The 23742-nt window shown below is 42.6% G+C and overlaps 6 protein-coding genes across 17 annotated transcripts in view; 4 read left to right on the top strand and 2 right to left on the bottom strand.

Annotated features, from left to right (window-relative positions):
• The window catches only part of LOC108105593 (peripheral-type benzodiazepine receptor-associated protein 1), a 29757-nt gene extending 16541 nt beyond the window's left edge, over positions 1 to 13216 (bottom strand). For 2 of the 11 annotated variants that reach the window (XM_017212257.2, XM_017212262.2), the window contains exons 1-9: positions 12614 to 13173; positions 5542 to 5707; positions 5376 to 5474; positions 5093 to 5320; positions 3559 to 3682; positions 3048 to 3496; positions 1068 to 1611; positions 885 to 996; positions 11 to 189 (exon numbers count right to left, since the gene is read on the bottom strand). In XM_017212257.2, coding sequence (XP_017067746.1) covers positions 11 to 189; positions 885 to 996; positions 1068 to 1611; positions 3048 to 3496; positions 3559 to 3682; positions 5093 to 5320; positions 5376 to 5474; positions 5542 to 5707; positions 12614 to 12729 — 2017 coding nt within the window. In that variant the 5' untranslated portion in view covers positions 12730 to 13173. Of the gene's footprint in view, positions 1 to 10; positions 190 to 884; positions 997 to 1067; positions 1612 to 3047; positions 3497 to 3558; positions 3683 to 5092; positions 5321 to 5375; positions 5475 to 5541; positions 5708 to 12241 lie in introns of all 11 variants that reach the window. The other 9 variants (XM_017212260.2, XM_017212264.2, XM_017212267.2 and 6 more) reach the window with 8 other exon arrangements.
• LOC108105595 (FGFR1 oncogene partner 2 homolog) lies at positions 3848 to 5043 on the top strand. The gene has a single exon (XM_017212269.2). It carries the CDS (start codon positions 3967 to 3969, stop codon positions 4768 to 4770), a length of 804 nt encoding a protein of 267 aa, XP_017067758.2. The 5' UTR covers positions 3848 to 3966; the 3' UTR covers positions 4771 to 5043.
• Positions 13217 to 14027: 811 nt separating the features above from the next.
• LOC108105596 (programmed cell death protein 10) lies at positions 14028 to 15653 on the bottom strand. Its single transcript, XM_017212270.2, has 5 exons — positions 15378 to 15653; positions 15044 to 15221; positions 14855 to 14987; positions 14511 to 14675; positions 14028 to 14139 (listed from the first exon to the last, which is right to left on the bottom strand). Exons 1-5 carry the CDS (start codon positions 15441 to 15443, stop codon positions 14055 to 14057), a joined length of 627 nt encoding a protein of 208 aa, XP_017067759.1. The 5' UTR covers positions 15444 to 15653; the 3' UTR covers positions 14028 to 14054.
• Positions 15654 to 15721: 68 nt separating this feature from the next.
• Positions 15722 to 16725, top strand: LOC108105628 (copper homeostasis protein cutC homolog). Its single transcript, XM_017212313.2, has one exon. The coding sequence runs from the start codon at positions 15803 to 15805 to the stop codon at positions 16580 to 16582; it is 780 nt and encodes a 259-aa protein (XP_017067802.1). The 5' UTR covers positions 15722 to 15802; the 3' UTR covers positions 16583 to 16725.
• Positions 16726 to 17810: 1085 nt separating this feature from the next.
• LOC108105624 (coiled-coil domain-containing protein 149) lies at positions 17811 to 19823 on the top strand. Its single transcript, XM_017212309.1, has 6 exons — positions 17811 to 17920; positions 17978 to 18562; positions 18621 to 18728; positions 18794 to 18881; positions 18938 to 19076; positions 19130 to 19823. Exons 1-6 carry the CDS (start codon positions 17855 to 17857, stop codon positions 19698 to 19700), a joined length of 1557 nt encoding a protein of 518 aa, XP_017067798.1. The 5' UTR covers positions 17811 to 17854; the 3' UTR covers positions 19701 to 19823.
• Positions 19824 to 19950: 127 nt separating this feature from the next.
• On the top strand, positions 19951 to 23719 carry LOC108105623 (colorectal mutant cancer protein). Of its 2 annotated transcripts, XM_017212308.2 has the most exons (8): positions 20426 to 20468; positions 20641 to 20941; positions 21011 to 21260; positions 21320 to 21652; positions 21708 to 21847; positions 21908 to 22209; positions 22270 to 22980; positions 23057 to 23719. In XM_017212308.2, the coding sequence occupies exons 2-8, from the start codon at positions 20807 to 20809 to the stop codon at positions 23187 to 23189; spliced, it is 2004 nt and encodes a 667-aa protein (XP_017067797.2). In that variant the 5' UTR covers positions 20426 to 20468; positions 20641 to 20806; the 3' UTR covers positions 23190 to 23719. The 2 variants fall into 2 exon arrangements, with proteins under 2 accessions (XP_017067796.2, XP_017067797.2); XM_017212307.2 differs by lacking the exon at positions 20641 to 20941 and having other exon boundaries at positions 19951 to 20468.
• Positions 23720 to 23742: the final 23 nt, after the last annotated feature.

The following is a 23742-nucleotide window of genomic DNA, read 5'->3' as shown; positions in this document are numbered from 1 at the left end:
TATCACTTACCTACTAAACGCTGCACAAAAGAGGCCGGAACAAGGCCGCGTCGTCCGTCCAGTAGTTCGGCATCCAGGTAGCCACCTTGTGGCTCCCCGCTGGTCCACACCAGCAGATAGTCGCCGGCGCACAGGGAGAGCTCGCCCTCAGCCTCCCTGCAAGGCATGGAAAGGAATTCATTATGAACACTGAAAATAACAAAGGTTAATCTGACATGTTCTAAATATGGTTTGGGATTATCATACAACCATTGGGAAGATCGTTTAGGGGATAGGCACAAGGGAAATCTTTTTTATTATTGTAGTTTGTTTATTAGTTAAGTAAAGAGCTGTTCATAAAGTTAAATAGTATATAAAAAACGCAACGATGACTTCTTAAAAACTTTAAATTCAATTTATTAAATTGCTTGAAAATATTTAAGAATTAAGTTCTGTATGATGAAAAAAGATCTTGAAAAGGTTATATAACGAATATACAGATTGTGCTAATCTATTAAGTGGTAGTAAATCAGGCAAGTTTAAGTTTAATATTAAGTATACGACAGATTGTTCAAGCTAGGACAATGAATTTATATGAATATATTGCATACTTTTGGGCTCTGCAATATTTGCTAAATGAATGAAAATAAGTCAAAAGTTAAGCTAAAGTTTCTCATATTACTATATTAATATTTTACAAAAATTAAAAAAAATAAAAAGTTTTTTATTAACTTGGCATCATGATAAAAAATGTATATTTAATTTGTTTTTGTTTAGTTTACCACATTAATGAGAAATGAATGATACTCTAGAATGATAAATATATCCCAAAAAATGATTTTTTATCTTTATGCAATAGGGAAATGGCTATAAATAATATTTGATAATCAATCACAAGTACTTACTCTGGCGGATCATATGGAAAACGGGCTATGAACACACAGCAGCGCCCCTTTCCAGGAATATCCAGCATATCCACCTGCGGTTCACTGGCTCCATTTAACCCATGATTGCGAGCTGATTAAATATTATAAAAGAAGATGTTATTCTAAAAAATAATAATAATTATATTATATATTAGTACTTACTGTCCAAGTCAAGGGCACCCAGTGCCAGGCCGCCGCGGTTGTGCATCATGGAGACACTGAGGCCGTCGGTGAACTCGTCCAGTCCCCAATTGCTGGGCGGTATGGGTGAGCAGGGCGAGCTGCGGTTATACCGCGTCAACGGTATATCGATCTCGTCTAGCATCTTCATTTTGGAAGCCTGTCTCAGGGCTGCCGCAGTGAATGGATACGAGGCGCTCGAGGCGACGTCCAGGAAGGGCGGACCATAGGAGCTGCCCAGACCACTGGCACCTCCGCCGCCGCTCAAACCGTATAGTGATGTGGCACCGGTAATGCCACCGGCACCGGGTCCCACGCCCAAACCGCTCAGACCGGTGGCACCCAAGAGGGCGCCAGTGTCCAGCAGGCCAAGATTGGCCAGATTGGTTGGATGCGTCAGCGAGGTGCCGCCGCCGGCGCCCAGGGCCGAGTAGCTGGTCGAGCCGGCGGGCGGCAGGTTATGCGAGTTGAGTGACAGGAGGGGCATGGTTGTGCTCTGCAAATTGTACAGCTGTATTGTTCCGCGCTTCACGATTCGATTCAAATTCAATTCGTTTTCAATTTCAATTTGCCGTTTGTGTGTGTGTGTGTGTATTAGTATGTGTTCAATTTGGAATTTTCCGTTTGTATTTTTTTTTATCAGAATTTAAGGGTATTTGTGGTTGTTGTGGTATTTGTACAGGTGTTGTTACACAAACATAGGATCACACACACAGAGATACAGATGCAGACATACATATAGATTGAATCGATTGATTGACATTTAGACCGTTGATCAATCATGATCACAGGGATAAAAATAAGACCGAGTCACAGAATTCATCATCATTATGTGTGTGTGTGTAGAACGAAGAGAGAGAGAGAGAGAGAAAGGGGAGAGACAGAAAAAGCACATAAAACGGAAAGAGAGATCACAGATAGACGTTTATTCGGCTGCGAGTTTTAGAACTCATCTAGAACGTCTTAAATGGGCATCTATGCATGAACAACTTAGCATGTTGGTGGTGATGTTCGGCTGGACATGAATGGTTTTTCTTATTTTCTGCAATTAACTTAAGCCGTTTCCAAGCGAGGATTCATGGTAATGCAACACGGCTAACATCCAATCATCACCATCAAAAACGTTAATCAACAAGTAACGGAAAGCTTTTCAAATGTAACTCCTTTAAAAGATATATACTTATATATGTATATGTTGGTATGTCTGTAAATGCAGCAAATGTGTCACTCAGTTTTGATATCAAATGAACTTTGGATCTCGAACTTTGTGAGTTTTTTTAGAGATTTTTAAGTAACTTTTCCTTTTGAAGTTCAAAAGATATTCATTGAGTATTTGAAACTTTTCTAATGTTTGCTTATGGCTAATGAGTTTTAATTGATATATTCAGGTGGATTGTGATGGAATAATATTAAGTGTTAATATACATCAAGGATATCCTAAAACCATCCTCTAAGTATACTATCATTACTCGGGTGATAAAAATGTAAAATTTCTAGCATGCCAGCGATATAGATTTCAATGTTAGAAAGAATATAGATTACAGGCAAATTGAAAATCAGTTACAAATACACAAACGATCTAGTTTGAAATGGGTGTGTCTGAGTGTGTGTGTGATTTCGTGTGATGTGAGGGTGGTATTTTCAGTGGGTGGTTGGTTAGTGGGTGGCTCTGTATGTGAATGTTTATTTTCATCAGTAATGAGACTACAACAAACGGCCGACGGCTGCAGCAGCGACGATCAACGAACGAAAGCAGATGATCGCTATTAAAGCTATATGGCTATATGGCTACTCAGAATGGATCGAACTTTACATACAACTTATAACAAATATATATATTTATATATAGTATGTAGCATTGGCTAGATGTGGCAAGCTTGAAAGCAAATCGATCTGCAGCGGTAATTGCTGTGGTTGCTGTGGTTGTTGGTAGTTCATTGCGATTGAAAATAGCTGGTTTACCTGACTTAATGCCGTTGGCATAGCCTTCATCGTGTGAATATTTACCGGCAGAGGTGGAATCCCAGTGATTCCACTAGTTCCGCTCAGCAGCTTCTCCACGGACGTTTGTCCGGTTCCGTACTGCATCGATTGTATGGCATGGCTGCTTAGACTCGAGGATATGCCGCTGATTGAGTTGGGCACCAGGGCCGATATGGATGATAAACCTCCCGTTCCACCACCCCCAGTCACACCCCCCGATCCAGCAGAGGCAACGGCAGCAGCAGCGGCCACGCTGTGCGAGCCAAGGCTGGTACCGCTTAGGCTGGTGCTTGCCCCGCCATTGGGCAGCGTAGAGGCCAACGACTGCGGCAGGCTTGAATAGCCGGAGGAGAGAGCTGAAACGCCACCACCTCCGCCACTTCCGCCAAGAACGGCCCTTTTATAACGGTTCAGTTCTTCTTCGAGTTCTGTAAGATATATATCCCTTTGAATTCTGTCCATGATTGAAGCTTCTTGTTGGTGTACTCACCACTCTTTGATATGGTTCTAAATTCGCTATTTACCGTGCTCAACATGGAACTGGGCGGCAATGCTGACATGCTGGCGCTGGCCGAGGTGCGAGGCTGCTCCAGCTCGGCCAGCACGCGATTATCCTGGAAGATAAAATAATGGATAAGGATTAGTTTATCATTAATGGATCCATATTGAAAATATTTAAATAAAAACCAAACCTAACAGAAAAATAAGTTATCGAACTTATTAGGTGGCAATCCTTTTGATAACTTTTAAGTGTCACTTCAGTAGGCCTTCACTTAGTTGTCTTTGGTCTTTTTATAAACTGGTTTGATAAATTCAAAGGAGTGCCTTCTCAAAGAATAAAAAAATATATTTCCAAATTTAACGTTAACGATCGAACTAGCTAGACCAGTTTGTGAAAATGGGCGATGCAATGAGTCCCGGACCCATAGAGGCTCTTATCAATAAAGCCAAAGATATTTCCGACAGCATGGCTGAACTTGAGATAAGGGCCGACGAGCTGTTAAAGGAAGCGGAGAAAGTAAACCAGGACTTGGCCAATTGCCGTCAGTTTCGCGAGGAGCAGGTACTAAAATATCTATCGGAAAACAGCGACAAGGATCAAATGGAAATGCTGCGAGAAAATATCGAACTGAAAGAGACCGCCGAAGAGTTCCATCAAGGCATTAAGAAGATCATGGAGAAGTTCCGAGAGCATAAGGAAGACGATATGTTCATCGATAGCTATCAGCTGAAGGAGCGCTATTTGGCTGGACTGACGGAAGTTGTTCTAGAACAGGACGCCCGGATCGAAAAGATGGTGGAAGTGATGAAGCTAATAGCCGAGGTTGAGGACCGCAGCAGCGAGGAGAACCAGGAAGTTATCCGTTATCTCAGCAGGGAAAATGAGGAGATGCGTCGCAAGTTACAGATTAGTAACAAGGATGAGCCTTTCCGTCAGGGAACTCTTGGCTCCAGCGAAAATAGCACCCAGATTGAGCTAACTGACTCCTTAGATCCGAATGCCTTTGGCGCGAATAGCATCAGCAGCCTGGACAGTTTCCTATCATGCCTATCACCCAGTTACATGGAGAATGGCTCCCCTGACGATGGCTCCCCAACCAGCTCGTTGGTTAGCGAACTCGAGATCAATTGTTTCATCGAGGAAGCTCTCTCCGAGAAAACCGAGGAATTGCCAACCAGCCAAGAGGAACAAACATCTTAATACACCCACTGATATGTTGCTAAAACTTACAAGATTCATTGTTTGTGTTTAATAATTTGGACTTGGGCTCTTAGCTTGGAATTAAATTATAATTCGGACTGGAAGCAGTTCTCAGATATTCCCCATGGAGTCTATAACTTTTTTCCAGTCCGATTTGTAATTTAATTATTGTCTACACTATGCACGAAACACTGACTGCTGTCTGTCTACTGTTGCTGTTTTTAAACACTCTTGTTACTTTCATAAATACAAATATATCATTTTACACAGAAATCTTTGAAGTTTAAATGGTTTTGAATTTGATTTATTTAGCCCCGCTTACCTGCTCAATCTTTGCCATTATGATATCAATCTCGGAGCCTTGGTCCTGGTGACTGATTGTCGGTGCCCAAGTGACGGTGGAGCTGCTGGCTGATGTAGGAATGGTGGCTCCGCCTCCGGAGGACACGCCGACCATTCCAGAGCAGACCGAGCGGGACGCCTGTTTGGCCTTCAGAGCCGAGGTCAGTTCGATTTGCAGCTCCTCGCAGCGCACATTTTCCAGCGCAACCTAAAAGTATTCATATTAGCAAGAGATTTTAATATTTAACTTAGATTATAGTCACCTTCTTTTCCAGTTCCCGGGCTCTCGACTGCAGATTCTCAACCGCCTCGGCATCGGGACGTGCGCTTCCGCTTAGATTTCGTATTTGTGCCAGGGTTTCCTAGGTGGAAAGTTATAATGAAAATATTATAAAAGAAATCTAAAATAGGAATTAAAAGGACACTCACCTGATGCGCCCGCTCGATCTCTGTGCGCCGCATTTCCGCATCGCGCAGCTGCAGACTGAGGGCGTCCAGCATTCCGTTGGGGGCTGTGCCAGCGGCCACGGCAGCGGCCGCCGACTGATGATGGTGCATCGACTCGTACGGCATGCTGTGGCTGCCCCTCGGACGACTGCAATGGTAACGATAATCGCACATCAGAATGGGGCCAGTGAAAATCTGCAGCAAGCCGAATAGCAAAACGGCCGAACTGCCGCTGAGCCAAGACTACCAAGACTTGGCTCCTATAAATAGTTGCTGTTTTTATTATCCCTAGCTTGGCTTTATTATTTATTCATGGGCCTGCCTGGTGAGTGTGGAAATAGGTCAGCTGCCTGGCTGCCTTTCTGCCTTTTATCCACGAACGGCACGGTACGACACGCACGTGTCCTTGGGGGTCAGTATTTTGTGTACTGTGTGTGTGTGTTTGGTATGTAGAAGCGAACTTTGAACTTTGGGTTAATTGCCTGCCTGACCGTATTTATTGTCCACGCACAGCCCACAAAAAGCTGAGATTGGACAGGCAGCTAGCTCATTTGAATGCCTATCTCTGCCCGGCAGCTGTGCAATCTCTCAATTTGCAATGTTTGTTGGATTTATGCAATCGGTTTAATTTTGTCAGCAAATTAATTAAAATTATATGGCTCTCTTATCTTTTATTAGAACTCCACATCTAAATAGGGTTTCCATTTGTTTCCTAATGGACAGACCAACTTGAACTGTGGCAATGAAAACATTACGCATACGCCACCAAATGCATTGAAAATCAGTTGCATTACTCATACGCCACCCTTGCCAGCTGAGACAATAGAAGGCGCCAGTTTGTCTAGACGGCGGCAAGACCAGATATAGTTATCAGCATCGATTCACTTAAGGGAAATGCAAAAGAGAAATAGCTTCGAATGGTTACTTTTCCATAACTGAAACTTTAATCCAATCATTAAATGCAGGATATACGAAATCGAAATCCATTTACCGGAGCTGCGCTGCATCGATAAATTGTTATTAATACATCAAAGCTCGCATCTATCGGAATCCAGAACGACCACCGATGCACCACCCACTACGACGCGTACTGCACCACCACCCACTCGGTGGGCTGTCAATGCCACTGTTTATGTGGACTCAATACCGATGGCTGGGCTCCCTGACATTTAAAAGCTATGACAGCGTTTATCCAGTACCGATGATGATGATGATGATGATGATGATGCTGTTGTGGTTGATATTGCTTTTGGCATTGGTGTTGGTGGAACCCCGCCCTGGTGGGCGGTTGCATGACAGCATCTAGCCGGAGCCAAACGGAAGTCTTTGGCATTTGCAATACGCCCTTCCGGTTTCAGGCACTGCCCACCACGGCATTTTTATGGCAACTACTAAAGGCGGATGAGCACCTTGTTGCTCTGATACAGGTGGATATCTGTACTCTAGGACAATTTGGTTTATATGGAAGCCATAAACTACTTACATGGCATGAATTTTGAGAGATTTTCAACTTTAAGATAACTAAGAAGACTTAAATTTATGCAGTTTTAATTCTCGTTTTAAAGAATTCAGATTAAAAATAGTATTACAAAGAAAGCTTTTCAAAGTCTTAATTTTACAAATTTAATAAAAACCTCAGTTGCAACTTTAATCCGTTTTAAACCCAAAACCTAAGCTTTAAAAACCACATAAGGAAAAAACCACATTTGACCACATTTTTTAGCAGAACCACAAACCTCCGTAAAGGGCTTAAAAGTCGAGCAAAAAGGGGAGGTTCAATTACGTATTACCTATTCCAGGTGACCCGTAATCACAGTAATTATCTCATTAACTGACAATCATAGCGACTTGATGTCCTGTCATTCCATTTGCACTACTCACTCACACTATACACCATAAATATTAAGTACTCACTGACACAACTGCAGTGTAGCGCGAGTTGAATGTGAATGTGAGAGGGAAATGGGAAATGCGAAATGGGAAAAGCGATGGAAAAAGCACAGCCACTAGTTGCTGTTATGCACAGTGTGTGTATGTGTGTGTAACAACTGCAAAAATAACAACAACAAGTAGAAGCACATTTGCCCTACTACTGTTACTGTTACTTTGCCGCTGTTAATGGTTCTACTCTAATTTTTTTGATGTGCGACGGAGATAGTTGAGTGTAACTGTGCGAGTAGATCAGCTATATAAGCTGCAAGTGAGCCAGTGAGAAAATATCCCTTCATAGAGAGAGAGAGAGAGAGAGAGAGAGTTCGCGCATGGTCAAAGGATATCTACTCGTAACATAGCTGCTACTGTTAACTCTCTCTTTAAGAGCATTAACATTTCCAAACTAACAGCCAGTGTGGCCATGTTTGCTGTGTGTGTGGGTGTGCGTACGCTTGTGTGGGTGTGCATGTGGGCCGCAGGATTTTTTAATTATGATGAAGCGCATTGCAAGCATTTCGCAATTGAAGTAGATGTGGGCGAGAGGCCTTTGTTGATGTGAGTTGTAAAAGTACACAGAAAGAGCAGGAATAAATTTATGAACATAAATATGAGAATTGCCCAAATATGTTAAATTTATATTATAAATAATCTATATGTGCTCTTTTATTCCTAAGAACAAATTCCTTTGTGTTTAAATATCAGAATTACCAAAGACGTCAAAAATGTTAATTACTGTCATGCCTAAAAGTATGCAGTAAAATATTTCTCAAATAGCTTACTCCTATAATTAAATCAATTTTGATATTTAATTATATTGTTTTTAAGTACATACTTGTGCAATTTAAAGTTAAAAAACTAAAAAACTTTCTTTTCTGTGTAACAGTTAGTGTTTTTGTTCAGTTCTTTTCTTATATTTGGCGTGTCCTTTGTCCGGCAGTATCCTTAGATTGCTATCCGGCCGCTGTCATTTCCTTGTTTGTCTTCAAACACAACATCAGCCCTAGCCACTTGCTAAGACTCCATCCTCATACTCTTTTTTTTGTCCTGCCTTAACCCTCCATTGGCCACCCAGCGCTAGTGTCTGTCTGTGCCTGTCGGTGACTATTTTAAGCACCCCACCGTTTGCCGCACACTTTCGGGAACTTGAGCAGTGCTTGGCACCATTTATCTCCACACACACACACTCCCAACAAACACATTCACGCACGCACACAGCGATGTGCGCCTACGTCACAGGCATCTTGTTTGCCAGCCTCTCAAACACAGTAAAAAAAAAAAAAATTAAAGCCATCATGAATTAATTACCCTGTGGATAAAGGTCCATTTCAACAAACCATTAACATGCCAAAGCGTATGTCACTTTACGCTCATCAGTCATTAAATTGACATGAGCTCAAATTAGAAAACCATCCTTAAACTCTGAATTATTACTAATAAAATTGATTTTTCTAATTTTCTGAATCATTTACTCGAAGTGTGGTACTCAAAAATTATGAACTGATTTTTATCTGGTTCTGGGAAATGTGGCAAAGAGTATTTTATATGTTCTTTTGTAAATTTTCTTATACCAACATCATAATGAAATTCAGTGAGAGAGCCTATTATAGAGTATAAAATTAGATTGATGCTATAAATTTAAACTTTAATCTTTGGCATTTATTAACTTAAAGTGCTAAATGGAAATGAAGCGATCTAGTTAGCAATTAAACATTTAACACAGCCTCGGTGCGTTGTTGGAGAGAAGGAAGACGACATCGATGTCTGTTGCCGCTGTGAGGAGGCTTGAAATTTTAATGAGTTCTTAAAGTGCAGATTAGCCCGAGGAGCCACAGACTGCTCACCAGGCAGCCTCTTTAGGTGGCATGGTTGAGACCCAACCCACCAAGCCCAGGAAACCACCCGAAACTGGGTTGCGGCCTGGCGCTGCTTTACACTCTATTAACCCACATTCTGGCCAAAGTCGTTGCGGCCATCGGAGTAAATTAAATGGAAAATTCCCATTCACTTGGAACTGAGGCACGTTATCTAACATGGGGGCAGGAATGAAAGTGAAGGGCCAACCAACACCAACACCATCACCTCAGTATCTTCATTCCCGCATAACGCGGCGTATGCGTAATTTCGTATACAAATGTCACGCGACAAGTAAAATATGCAAAAACTCGTAATTAAAACAATATTCGGTGGCACTTTGTGGTTGAAAAGTTAAAAGCAAAAAGAAATTTCCAACTTTTGTTAGCTAAAAACTAAAGGAAAACTAATTTAAAAACTTTGTTCCGCTTTTTTTTTGGTTTTTGGCTAGGCAACTTTGATTTACTCCAAAATGAACTTACCAAAGAACCGAGAAAAAATTGTAGAGAACAAAAGTTGAGACTGCAAAATGGCAATTTCCACCTTGCACCCGTTTGTTGACAGACAAGTTGGCTGAGAGGAAAGCAATTAATTAGCATCTGGCGTCGGTTGCCTTGACAAACTCTTTGAAAATGAAAAAGTTTCCCAGGCCAAAGCTAATATTTACTGCACATATTGTGAAGTCAAAATCTGTGAAAAGTTTAAAAAGCATACTTTGCCTGCTGCTCAATGAGCTAGTAATGAGCTGTCGTTCAATTAATTGAATGCTCACACACACTCGGGCCAAGTTAAGCACATAACAATTAAGTGCTTCTAATTGCAGCAATTACGAGTGAGGAAGCAAGAAGCCAACAGCCATTGCCAACAATTACATGCATAAATAGTCGCACATAAGACCGTCAAAGTATACTCGAGCCTATGACGAGTGGCAAGTCCTAAAAATAACACTGCCAACAGAAACTTTTTAAAGTCAAGCAATTACATTTAAGATGTTGGAAAAGTTCATTATCCTGCTGCTGGCATGACCTCAATCGCAGAGCCAAGGAAAAAAGCGGAACCAGAACACGAGCACAAAAACTATCTCGCCTATTTATAACAAGCTGCTCACACACAGGCACAACACACACACACACACAGAAGCACTGGCACATTCACAGTAACACGAATTTCGTCGCTTCTGGCGAACAAATACTATAGAAAGAAAAAAACTATAGCACAGTTATGGGGTTGGGTAGGTTGAACCGGGAAATGGGAAGTGGAAAGCGGCAAGAGGATGGTACATTCCCCGCCTGCGGAAATCTCATGGTCGCAGCTTGGCCGGCAGCCCAGCATATAAATTATTGAATGATTGCCATATGTCAAAATTGGCCAAATTCAACGATTAATCCTCAGCGAAAAAATCCAATAAAATTGTATTGGCTTTCTTTTTGAAGAAAAAACTATAAATTTTACGACGCGTGCTTTCAGTAGGTTTTTAGAATTTACGAATATATATAAATAATCTTTAGTTTTTGCTAGACTTTAAAGTGTGACAGTTATTAAACTCACATTTCAAGCAGTTTTTAAAAGTCTTTAAGAACAGAATAGAAAGCCTAAATATTAATTTCGTCAAAAAAATTTATGTGCCCAAGGCATTAGGCGACGAAAAATAATCTAACTATTATTTTGCATGACAAGGATCTGATTTTACCATTGTCTTAGGTAATGCTGATTATAAAAGCTTTCCTAAAAATAATAAAAGGTTGTAATTTTAGATTATATGAAAATGCAGGTTCTAAGATTCATATGGGACTATCTATCTACCTTATCAGCATAAAAATAAAAAAAGGTGGTAAAAGGTGACTTTAATGTGAAATATATATATATGTTTAGCTTTAAAATAAAGACTGTAGATAAAGATAATCAATTTCAAAATCCTTAACTAAAAGTCTTTCTTCTCCCTGGCATTACTGAATTTGTATCGATCGCTTTATATTAAATATCCGCTCTGTGTTCCCGACTTTAGGCGCGTGACTTTCGATCATTGCAGCGGAAACTGCGAACAGTGGGCCATAAATATAAACAGAATGCGTGGAGGCGAAATGAAATGTCAGTGGAGCAGTTCAATCAGGAGCGGAGAGAAAGGGCAAACATTGCGGTAGTTTACGGGTATTAGAACTCCGGGTCGGAGAAGGTAACCGCATGCTCGCTCTTGGATACCTTTGTGTACATACAACCATACAGAGCGTATGAGAGTGTGTGTGTGTATGTACGGGGTGTACAATGTACATATGTATGTTATATCTGTGTTACGCACGCAGCAGCAAACAACTTTAACACTGTTGTTGCGCAGGCTGTGTGGCAAGTGTGAAAACCGCCCCCAGAGTGGGAATCCAAAAAGTGGGACTTTTCTTCTGCCTCTGCTTCTTCTTCTTCTTATTCTGCTGCTGCTGCTGCTGCTGGAAGCTTATGAATATGAAACGCTCACACATACAGACACACGCACACATGCTGCTCCTGCCGTTATGGCATTTGCATTCGTATTGGTGCTGCTCCAGTTTCGTTGGCCATTTACATTTACATCTACTTTACTTACTTGCCTCTCGCTCTTTTCTTGCTTCTCTGTGTGGGTGTTTATAGATGTGTGTGTGTGTGTGTGTGTGCGCGCGTTTTATGCCCAAATGCAGTTGAATATTTAACCGTTTTTATTTATGCATTTTTCTATAATTTCGATTTCATTCAGCGTTTCATTTTGCCTCGGTATTAGAGCGATTACCCGCATTTGCATATTGTATATGCATCACAATGTGGGTGGTATGTATATGTATATGTGTATGTATTTGTACATATGTATGTGTGGGAGAGTGTAGTTTTACGTTTGCTGCTCTTTCTTTTTTTTTTCCTTCATCGATATGCTTACACTTTTACTTTTCACTGGCCCACCATTTTCCCGGAATTATATGTTTCACATTGGCTTTTTCACTGCACTCGCGGCGAGTTTTTCGTTGTTAGCGAGAAAATGGAATTTTCACGCAGCAGCGGTGCTGCTGTAGGGAAAACATTTGGTGTACAGCGAAATTTTTCGTGAGCTCGCTCGCTCGCATAACGGCTCTTTTTTTTTCAGCTTGCGCAAAAAAAGTATTTGCCACACGAATATTTTTTTTTTTGCACTTTTTAGTTGGATTGCGAATTAGATTTTGGAAGCACTTGATTTTCAAATTTTTTTTTTTTTGGGTTAACTTTTTTCTTTTCTTTTGTGAAGGGAAAGCGGGGGTTTTAACGGGTTGCGAACCTTTTTTGCTGCTTGTGCTTCTGCTTCTTGCTCGCTGCTGCTGCTGCTGCTGCTGCTTTTTCAGGTCGCCTGTTTTCGTCTTCCACGTTTGCGCTGGGAAATTCACATAAATGCATAGAGTTTACACTAGGCTACGTAGGCTGTACATAATTATCCGAAAAACGCGATCGTTTAAACTGCTACTTATATAGAAAAAAACTCCGCCTAGTTGTCCACTTTCTGTGGGTAGCAGTTGGGTCTCAGTGCGAAAACCGAAAAGTGGGTCATCTCGGTCGCGCTGCTGGTTTGTACTCTGATTTCTACCCAACTGCCAGAGCTCGGTGCTCAGTGTGCCAGAGCAGAGTGGCCCAGAGAACCCAGAACCCAATGCCCAGTACCCAGTGTGCGGGGAATCGATTTTTCTGTGAAATGACACTGAAAAACGGGTAATTTTCTCCCGCTCACGGGCTCCTTTGGGGTTGCAAGTGGGTAAGTTCATGCTCTGGGGCTGTTAGTTACGATTTACTATTACTTTACCCTGTTAACCACTAACAGAGCCCCGTTCTCTCTGTTAACCCCATGTATGCTGAAATGTCTGATTTTGATTTCATTTCGGAAATCTCTAGGGATTCGAAAATAGGTCTTAGGATTATGGCAAGTAAAAAAGTTTTCATTTTGGAATATAAATACATTTATTTGTCGTTTTGTTTTCGCTATGTCTACATTATGAGTTTGTTGCCGTTTTTTTGTTTAGTGTTCGTTTTTCATATAACATTTTTTTAATTAAAATAATTTCTTTCTTCATCCTTGTTGATAGTGCTGACGGCTACTAATGTCTTTCGCTTTCGCATTTGTATTTCAAATCGAACATATCATTAAGTAAATGATTATTATGTATAGTTTTTAAATTTCAAACTCTAACAATTAAAAACAGTTAAAAATTTAAGTGTCTACCGTTTTCGTTTTTTGTTTTTATTCTCCCCGTAGTACATACATTTCCTGTTTCTCGTTTTTTGTTTTCACTAATTTTAAATTTATTCGTAGGCGCTTTCTCCTAAACAAAAACAAACTAGCCGATGATGTTGTTGTTAACAAAAAAATAATGAATTATTTACAATAAATTGTAAACGATAAAGAAACTCTTGCACACAACTCTCATCGTCACGATATAAATATAGTTGCTCACTAGTTAATTACAATGTTTAGGTTTTGCAGAATTCAGTGTCCGATTATTTTGTAATACATATTTACGATGTAAATTAGGCCTATTTATTTAGTTACAACAGATTTTTTCAGTTTTTACTTTCAAACATTTAACTTGGACTTTATCGGGCGTTTTGGGTATTTACGTGTGTGTGTGTGTTTGCTCTTGAGTTTATTTGATTTGTGGGTGGTTAAATGGTTATTTAAACATAAAATTAAAATGCCACTAAAATTTGCCATAATTAAAGGTTTTAATTCTCTACTCGCATTTACTCTTAACTGTCAGCATTATTTGATTCGTTTGCCGTATTAGAAAAAGTGCACTTATGAATACTGCATTCGGTCTGAAAATAGATCAAATAAAATTCGGTTAGTCATTCCTCGGTAAAAAGACTTAAATTATAATGCAACTTTCATCGATTAAACGATAAGGTCAATGGTAATAGCCATCAAAGCAATTTAGGTTGTGATTTACAATTTAAAATTGGCGGGCTTGTCACTAAACCCCCACCATGGAGAATCTCCGTCGCAAAATGATAAACCAAACAATACCCGGAACGCCAATGGCATGACATCATCCACACGGTTGGCCCGAAACGATAAGAAACCAGATATGAGTCGATTAAGAAACCGGCTATCTTGGCCTCACCGTATCGTATCGTATGATAACACTAATGTAAATAGTAAATAAGTAGCTGCAACTGGTGACACTTACTGTCCTTCTTTGAAGTACTCCTTCAGCGTTGTGCTGAACTTCTTGGAATATTTGACAAACTCCTTCTTTCGCTGCTCCACAGCCTGCTTACCCGTGACGCCCGGTATGAACGAGCCGATCTCGTTGACCACATCGAGCAGTTTCTTTATGGCGCTGGCGATTTCCCTGTAAAATTATAGGAAAGTTTTTAGCTCTTGATTGTTAAACATGATAAAGCTGGAACTACTCGTCTAGCTAAGTTCTAAGTCCTAAGTTCTTTTAATTGTACTGTTTTTGTTACTATATAATTTGCCCGTTGATCTTAGGCATAACTGCGCTTGGATCCATCTTAGAATTGTACTCACTTGATGGTCTCCAGGAATGTCTTCCTGTCGTTTATCTCGTCGGGTATGCGGCTGAGGATAACCTTGAGTGCCACGGACTTGCGATTGAGTTCCTGGAAGGGCTCTTCTGTGCGAGTCAAGCGGTATTCATTAACTGCAAAAGATATAATTTGTTAGTTAAGAAACTCAGGTGTTGGCGTGGCTACTTACGGTCCGCTTCCGTAATGTTTCCCTGCAATCGGAGCACTGCCTCGTTCAAATTTACGTTCAGATCGGCCCGCCGAACAATTGTGGCGACAAGGTCATAGCAGAAGCCCGGATTATTCTGCTCCGACTTGAGAATGGCGGAGCGTAAAGATTGGGCAGCGCCTACGTCGCGTCGCTCGAGCTACAAGTAAATATAGATGTTAGTCAATTACAAATCCAAGTACCCATTGTAAAGGGTTTACGCAACAGACCCGAACTTTGCGGGGCTAAAGGGTTCGGGCTCGGGCACGGGTACGGGTACAGAGCAAAGCAAAGCACCTGGGCCCGTTTCACCTACCTGGGAGAAAATGGGCCGCAGTATGACAGGCAGAACAAGAGACGTGGTTGGCTCGCCCATTGTCATTTCTAGGTAACTCCAAGTGCGCTTGGTCTTCTACTGCTGCCTATGTGTCCTGGCGCATGCTGCAGGATCGCACTTCCGATTCCGCGTCCGTGCGATGTCCGTTGCCTCGTTCGCACGACCCTCGCAAATCAAATTAAAAAATTAACAAAAATTGTTCACAACAAAATGAGCACAGACTGTTGAATTACTCAACACTGAAAACTAACTGGTTATGAATATCGATGTGTATATCGTTCTTGCGTGGCTATCGATTGTTTTTTGTGTTGGCACGGGCGGAAACAGCTGATACCTATCGGTCTGGAATCGCTTAAAAAATTGTTTATATTTGTTTACCTGACTTTTTATCAGAGACAAGCGATATGTCCAGCCACGATATCAAACTGGAGGTCTGCGTGGACTCCATACGATCAGCTTTTGCCGCGGAATCTGGAGGAGCTTCCCGGATTGAGCTCTGTTCTGCCTTAGGCGAAGGAGGCTTGACTCCCAGTGTTGGCACCCTGAAAACACTGAAGGAAACCCTCACTATTCCCGTTTACTGCATGCTACGGCCTCGGCGGGGCACCGACTTTGTCTACAGCGACGAAGAGATGTGTGCCGTGCTAACGGACATGGATTTGTTGCGGGAGAACGGTGCTGATGGCTTTGTTTGGGGATCCCTGAATCCAGATCGCAGCATCAACGTAGACCAGTGCCGGCAGGTGATGCTGGGATCAAGCGGCCTTCCGGTTACCTTTCACCGTGCCTTCGATCTCACTGACCAGAAGTGCATGGACGAGAACGTCGAACTGCTGCAGGAACTAGGCTTTAAGCGCCTGCTAACCAGCGGATTCCGACCGTCGGCCGCAGATGGATTGGACTGCCTGGCGCAGCTAATAGCCAAGCATCACAGGGACTTCATTGTAATGCCCGGCGCCGGCATCAAAGTGTCTAATGTTGAGGAAATCCTCACTGTCAGTCGCTGTTTGGAGTTTCACGCCTCCGCTCAAGATACGGCTAGTGAGGACTATGTGGTACCCACCACAACACGCATGGAATGCGATGTGACCATGGGAAAACAAGACGTAGACCCGTACTACGGAACCAATGCCAACGTGGTGCGCAAGATGGTCACCATAGCAAATGCTATGAGCTGCCGCTGAAGATTTTACCTAGTTCTTGACCTTAGTCCTACTTTTATTCCTTAATTGTTTGTGAATTCCATTATCGTCTATATAATTTTTTTATATCTTAGATCTTGTTAAAACTTAAGTAGACTTATCCATAAAATTCAAAATCCTAAACATATAAAAAAAAAAAACGGTGATATCGGTTACAATTGCACTCCCACCATGATTGTGGAACCAAAAGAGAATCCGTCTCATACAAGGCTTCATTTCTTTAATCAACACCTGGAGAATTCGGAAAATATGTTGCGTAGAATAGAAGCCTACAGTCTAAAACTAAATAACCATATTCGTAGCATAAAAAAGCTTGTGGCCACCAATCAGAGTCTTATTGCACAGCTTCAGGACAACGGAAAATGTATGAATGTCCTACTGGATGATAAAGCCCAAGGCAATGGGATCTTTGAGCTAGGAAATACATCTACCTTCGATGAAATGGAAAGGCTGCGATCGAGCAAAAGAAAGTGTCAGCTTCGTAGGACTTGCAAGGTGACCAACATCAAAGAGATAACTTGTGCGCCGTGCAAGTCTCGCATCTTGCCACAAAAAGAACAAATTCAGGACATGGAACAAGACTATTATTCCCATACTTCTGTCAACATATCCAGCATAGATTGGGTCCGTCTGAAAGGTGGTCAAGAGCTTTCAAACAGCTTCACATCATTTTCTGATTTAAGCGAAGAGATTGCTTTTAAAGGTACGTGTTTATTGGAGCATCTAGATCTCATGTTAATAATATAAGTACCTATTCTTAAAGTAAAATGCATTTTGAAGCTGGTCGAAAAGCTGGATTTTAAAACTGCCAAAATATCCGATGTTAAAGCCATTTCTAGAAGGGTTCTAAGTGCAATGATTAAGCGCCAACAAAACTGTTGTAAACATAAAGTCGTTAGTTCCACTTTAGCTCTAATTCCCGGAAATCCGTATTTAAGTGACTAGGCCAATTAGGCCAAAATATATAAAACATTTTTTTTAAATTTATTAAATGTAATTTTAAAAGTCTAAATAACGGTCTAGAAAAGTTATCGAAATTAATCGAATTGCAAACATATGTAGCATACTTTCTAGCACTTACCGCGCAGGCGTTAGTAAAAATTGATTCGCTCTAGCTGCGCGTTTAGCCAGAATGTTGTCCTTAGAAGTCGAGAAATTGTGATACAGCTGGCTCCAGACAGCCCCCAATTTCCATTCACTGTCAATGTCAACATATAAGGCTCAGCTTACGGAAAACCAGCAAAAGTATTCGGCATGGATTTGGATGATGTGGCTAGCCATCACGAATTCGGCCAGCATATGGCCACATACAATGTAGAGGTGAGTCTGCAACATCCCCAAAACTTACAGATGTACTTATATGAACCACCCTTACAGACCTCGGCAGTGCACAGGAAACTTCAGAGCAAGGTTGAGGCACTGAGGATCCTACGTCAGGAGCTGGAGCAATTTCGGGTGGAACGTGACCAGTACAAGCTGGTGGCGGAAACTCTCCAGTTGCGTTACTCGGCGCTGAAAAGCAACAGTGAACTGCTGGCCGTAGGGGGATGTGGAGCTCTAAGCGAAAATTCTAGTCTGGCCGCCTTGCTTCACGAAACGCGAGAGCAGAACCTCAAGCTCAGTACTGAAGTGGAGGCTTTGAGGCAGCGACTAAACGAACTCCAGGGTGACATGGAACTCCTCCGAGAGACAGAAGCCAGCAACAAGTCGCGGGTACAGGCAATGGCCAATGAGAACGCCGCCCGCAACAAGGAGGAGCTGCAGTGGCGCCGAGAACGAGCCAATTTCATCTGTCACTTGGAGGGGCTTAAGAAACGGAATGCCCAGCTGGCATTCGATCTCAAAGCAGTCATCGATGAGAAGGAGGAGCTGATTACGGAGCGGGATGCCTACAAATGCAAGGCACATCGCCTCAATCATGAGCTCTTTGTGGCTCTCAGGGCCAAGAAAACACATCCGAGAGTGAGTTGCGATACTGAGATCTGTAAAGTTAATATTTAAATTATCATAAAATCTACAGCTCCTGGACATCGATGGTGTTTTGCTAGAGAACAAGTACCTGCATGAACGTGTAAAGATTCAAGACAGCGAACTGGAACTGACCAAACAGAGCATTAATAAGTACAAGGTAATTTCCTAAATCATTTTCCATATAAAATAAAAAAAACATTTTTATTGATATTAAATATTTAGACCATGTTAGATGCAAAGCGAAAGAAGGGGATTGTAAAACTCGGAGGTGGCAGCACAAATGAAGACACCATACTAAGCCCCCGTCAGGGTGAGTGTTATTGAATAATTCCACCATTTATTCAATTATCATTTCGATTCCCTTAGTTAAAACAATCCTGGAGAGCGGCATTGATCTGCCACAGAAAACCGAGAGCTTAAATGACCTAAAATCTTTGTGTCTGGCTCTTCTGGACAATCTTAATGACAAGAACTTAGCCCTGACACACCAGAAGAAAACCAACAAGTGGGTAAACATGGCTAAGCAGAAAAATGTTTATTAAATAATATATCACCCAGAATACTGGCTGGCAAGATGACGGAGCTGGAACAGCGGTGGCAGCAGCTTCTCTCTGGAAACGACGAAAACACAGAGGGTCAGGAGGAGGAGGAAGAATACGGCTATGCTCCCTCCCAGCTGCTCCTCAACGGTTATTGCGCAGCCATGGTTGATGATGCCGACATCAGCAGCACTCCGTCCATTGCTCCAGATAACGAAGGCATCGCAATTACACCAGATTCTGGAGATTCTAGGAAGCACAAGTCGACCGAGGTCCTGCAGTCCGACGATGGAATGTCGTCGCTTTCTACCGAGTCAGTGGATTCCTCTGTATACGGGGTAGATGTACAGCCCGATGACTTTCAGAAGTCTTCGTCTGCTACAACAGATTCCGGCAATTGCGGTTTTAGTAGTCGCTGTACCGGCACTCCGCGCATTTCCAGTGCCGTGGCCCGGGAACGAATGGAGGATCTAAAGGATCTGCCTCCTCACCTGGCCACTCTGGTCCAGAAGGCACTCCACGAACTGGACATGCGAGACTACGAGGCTATGGTGACGATACGGGCCGAGAATCTGGCTGCTATACCTTAGAGAAATTCTAGGTAAATTGAGGACTCCCAAAGAAATAGATGGAAGCATATCGAAGTGTTGACAAAAGATATAATACATGTATATTACCACAACGGCGTACAATAAAAGCAGATTATAAAACAAGAGCCTTGAAATTTGAATTTATACATAAAAGACTAGGCTTACATTTTAAGTTACGCGCCGTGTGTTATCGATAAATGTTTCTTTAGTGTTGTACACCGTTAACATAGACACACTCCCACACATACTGCAATTCTGGGTATACATTTTCTGATAAGAATGCAATAAACATAGCACTGTCTAGAGTAATTTCAAGTTATGAATTAAAAATGCCTTTAGAGACGTCTTGGAAGTGCCATGTAGAGTAAAACTAGTGCCACTGAGTGTTGGAATGGAGCGCCAATCAAAACTCATTATCAAGCGGTCCAAATCAGGCCAAGTCTAGTCGGGTAGTAGTAGTTGCATCCTCCCATTGCCAGGATGTCGAACGATGTGCAGGTGGCCCGGGTAGCCAAGATAGCTACCGATGTTCCGCGTCGCAGTGGCAAGCAACGAGACTCTGGCGGATTCCAGACTAAGCATTCCGGTAGCGCTGCTGGTGAGGATTTCGAGTACGTCTTCGGCAGCATTTCGCCCCGTGGAGGAGGACCTGCTGCCAGGCACTTGCTAGGATCCTGCGACTTAGACTCTCCAGAGCACACGCAACGGGACACAACGGAGAGCGACAACAACATCTCCAGCTGCTCCACGCTAGACATTGTCAACAAAGTGAGTGATAGCCCCACACTGAGAGAAAATCTCTTTATCCAAGAAAAATATAATAAGTTTCTTATTAAATTTTGTAATATACTATTTTTTAAGCATTTGATTATTTTCTCATTTATTCTTCTTCTTTTTAAAAAATAATAATCTAAATCAAATTTTTAATTTCCTGCAAAAGACTTATTTTTTAAGTGTTGCAATTGTGGGGGCATGAAATTCGGGTGGCGTCCAGTGCGCAGATGCGTGTCGAAGGCTGAGGGTCAAGCTGCAGTGGTGGCGGAGCGCGCGGATGCACCCGCAGTTAGATGACGACGTAATCGCCAGTCGAATTTTTCCACTGGACCATGATTTCGGAGCAACTGCTCCCACGCAGCCTGAGCTGCCTGTGCTGCAGCGACACGCCGTCGGTACCCAGCGACAAGAGACGTAGCTGGGAGTACACTCTGATGGCTCACCCACTGGCCAGGCGACCCATAAACGTGATAATAGCCAGTATAGCCATCAAGAAAGATCTAATCCGCTTCATTCCATTTCTGAATCGCCCACAGGTTGAGCAACTGTCAGTACAGCAGCTAGAAAACCGGGTGCGGGAACTTACCCAGCGTCTTCATCAGGCGGAAAGACAGCTCACTGATAGCAACACGGAACGGGAGATATGCCACAAGCGACTGGAAGTGGTCAGCCAAGCACACGAGTGCCGCATCACCGAGATGCACTGCGTCATCGCGGAGTTAAGCAAAAAATTGCGCAGCAAGCAGGATCATATAATTATGGAAGAGCAGGAACCCGACGGCAGTGGTGAGTGAAAATTTAGAAAAAAAAGGTGGTAAAGGCTTCAACCTGAATTCCATTCACAGAACTGAGCTTTCAAGAGGGTTCTGTGTACAACTCTGAGATTAATCTTACTAATCCTGATGCCGAGTGCCAGACGGAACCATTAGAAGATTTAGAAGGTGCCTGCAGTACTACCAGCGTAGGCAACATTGATCATAAGGCACAGGAACTTAGCCACAAGGGTCAAGTGGAGGCATTGCAGGAGGAGGTACTACACCTAAGAGCCCAGATCGCCCTGCTTCAGTCGGAGATTTCCACCAAGGATGCTGCCGTGGTTGAGGAGCAGACAAAAGTCGCCTTTTTTGGTTGCGAAACAGATGTCAACGAGAGTGGACAGCGCCTGAATGATTTAAATGGTAATATATAAGATCCTGCCGAGAAAAAGATCAATTAAATATGTTTTTATTCTAGCTTGCATATCGCTGGCGAGCCCGCAGAAACGTGTTCCCGCAGTGCCGAAAATGGCTGAGCGAGTTAAGTTGAGATGCGCCAGCAAACACGAATCTAGTGATGATCCATCCCAAGAGCAGCATACATCATTGAGTAATGAGGTAAGCTACCCAGTCTTCCCCTTTTGAATACATTCACATTTTCTTTTTCTTTTCCTGAAGCACGTTAACTTGGTAGAACATTTGGTGTGTGAACTGAAGGAGCAAAATCTTTTCATGGACAGCTTTATGGAGCCCCTGCAACTGAACAAGCAGCTGGAGCGACTGCAGCGACGTGTTGAGCATTTGGAAATGCGAAACACTATGTTGGCACTGACTCTGGATGAATGCAAAGAACACACCGAGCACCTGTATTTGCTATGCGGAAAATATGAGTCTAATGCGGTGGCCCTCCAGCTGGCGCTTAACTGCAGTGATCGCGCTATAGAAGCCTATGATGTTATGTTGGCTCTGCTGGAAAGCAAGTATGAAATGTCATGATTATCTTTCCGTGAAACCTGTATATTATACAACACTCATTCTAGGTTGGCTCTCCTTGGAGAGAAATCGGTGGCAGCGGAAGAAAGTCGTCGATCGGTGGAAGCAGTGGCTAGGCATTTACTCGCCCGATTGGACAGCGAGAAAAACGTGTGTGAAAATAGCCTGGGACCATGGCAGCACAACATTAACTTAGGTCCAGAGGACGCCCCGAAGATTGGCCGCTCTTGGTGTGGCGACGACGACAACCGCCTCCGTTATCACGTATCAAAGTTAAAGGGTCGTCGTTCGAGTGTCCAGCACACTATCGTCAGTCTGGAGTCACCTTTTTGCGACATATACGAAAGAAAGCGTTTGGCTTTGGAGAAGGAGCATGAGCTTCGAAGCGACGACAAGAAGTCACCTATCGACCTGGAGACGGCCGTGATTATGCAGGAGCTACTTGAACTGCGGGATGCGAATCTCCAGCTAAAGGCAAAAATGGATGAGGCCGAGCAGGAACGACAAAACGCCAACGAGCGAGTGGGTATTCTACACGAAGCCTTAAAGCAGTTGCAGGCTAACAACCGTGTCTCTTACTCGGAGGCTGAACATGCTGCTCTCACAGAGCAACAACTGGTTGAGGCCTTAACTCGGGAAACTGAACTGAAGAGTCGAATTCAGACGCTTTTGGCCAATGTCACCGCCTCGCAGAAGGCCTTCGACGAGAAATACGAGCAACTGCATCATAATGTGCGCGAACTGCAGAAATCAAACCAGTAAGATTCCATGAATTTAGGAATTATAAAGCTTGTAATATCTTTTAATACCTTGTAATATTTGTATGTCCTAAAGCAATCTGGGACAAATGTTGGATCACACCAAACGCAAGTACCAACTGCGTGTTAGGAAGCTCGAGCAAAAAATCGTTGACCTGCGGCTTGACTACGAACAAGACCACAATCATGTTCCTGAGACAACTCTATAAGTGTAAGGAAACGCATGACGGCCATCCAGGAGGACTGAGTAACTGGACGTGGTGCGGGCGCGCTTGTCACATATCCCGCAAAATATCTTTACCCTTCGATCATATCGCTTATTTTACCTTCAACGCAATGCCCATCTAGATCGAAGACACCCGTCCAGCAGTTCCTCCTGGATCCGACATGACCAAGACAGTATCACGAATGTGCCATGCTATAAACTTGCAGCTGGTGGGGCTGAGGCGTTGCCCTTTGCCCCGCGGATCAGGCTGCAGCCACTACATACTCAAATACATACATATTCAGAGGTGCCATGAACTAGGCTCCAACCTATCCAGATATCCGTGGGATTGGGGCATCCGTCTCTGGACCATAAGCAATTACATATACACACATACAACTAGGCAAACTAAGAAGTTAGTCACGACGCATACACGGGATCCTATATTTATACAATGTATTCGCATTTTGCTTGTTATATGAATTCAATACATATGTATTTAAAATTGTACAAATTATAACATGTCTACTGAAACTAACTGGAGTTTTAATTATTGA

This window comes from Drosophila eugracilis, unplaced genomic scaffold (assembly GCF_018153835.1).
Source record: "Drosophila eugracilis isolate 14026-0451.02 unplaced genomic scaffold, ASM1815383v1 contig_367, whole genome shotgun sequence".
Taxonomy (NCBI): domain Eukaryota; kingdom Metazoa; phylum Arthropoda; class Insecta; order Diptera; family Drosophilidae; genus Drosophila; species Drosophila eugracilis.
This window is presented reverse-complemented; position numbering and strand designations above follow the sequence as displayed.

Coding starts and splice junctions, on each gene's coding strand:
- LOC108105595 (XM_017212269.2), top strand. CDS start 3,967: ATGGGCGATGCAATGAGTCCCGGACCCATAGAGGCTCTTATCAATAAA.
- LOC108105596 (XM_017212270.2), bottom strand. CDS start 15,443: ATGACAATGGGCGAGCCAACCACGTCTCTTGTTCTGCCTGTCATACTG. Junction 15,222..15,377: donor TGCGGCCCATTTTCTCCCAG/GTAGGTGAAACG, acceptor ATTTACTTGTAG/CTCGAGCGACGCGACGTAGG. Junction 14,676..14,854: donor ACATTCCTGGAGACCATCAA/GTGAGTACAATT, acceptor ATAATTTTACAG/GGAAATCGCCAGCGCCATAA.
- LOC108105628 (XM_017212313.2), top strand. CDS start 15,803: ATGTCCAGCCACGATATCAAACTGGAGGTCTGCGTGGACTCCATACGA.
- LOC108105624 (XM_017212309.1), top strand. CDS start 17,855: ATGGATTTGGATGATGTGGCTAGCCATCACGAATTCGGCCAGCATATG. Junction 18,563..18,620: donor CCAAGAAAACACATCCGAGA/GTGAGTTGCGAT, acceptor TAAAATCTACAG/CTCCTGGACATCGATGGTGT. Junction 19,077..19,129: donor CACCAGAAGAAAACCAACAA/GTGGGTAAACAT, acceptor TATATCACCCAG/AATACTGGCTGGCAAGATGA.
- LOC108105623 (XM_017212307.2), top strand. CDS start 20,181: ATGTCGAACGATGTGCAGGTGGCCCGGGTAGCCAAGATAGCTACCGAT. Junction 21,848..21,907: donor ATACATCATTGAGTAATGAG/GTAAGCTACCCA, acceptor CTTTTCCTGAAG/CACGTTAACTTGGTAGAACA. Junction 22,210..22,269: donor TTGGCTCTGCTGGAAAGCAA/GTATGAAATGTC, acceptor CACTCATTCTAG/GTTGGCTCTCCTTGGAGAGA.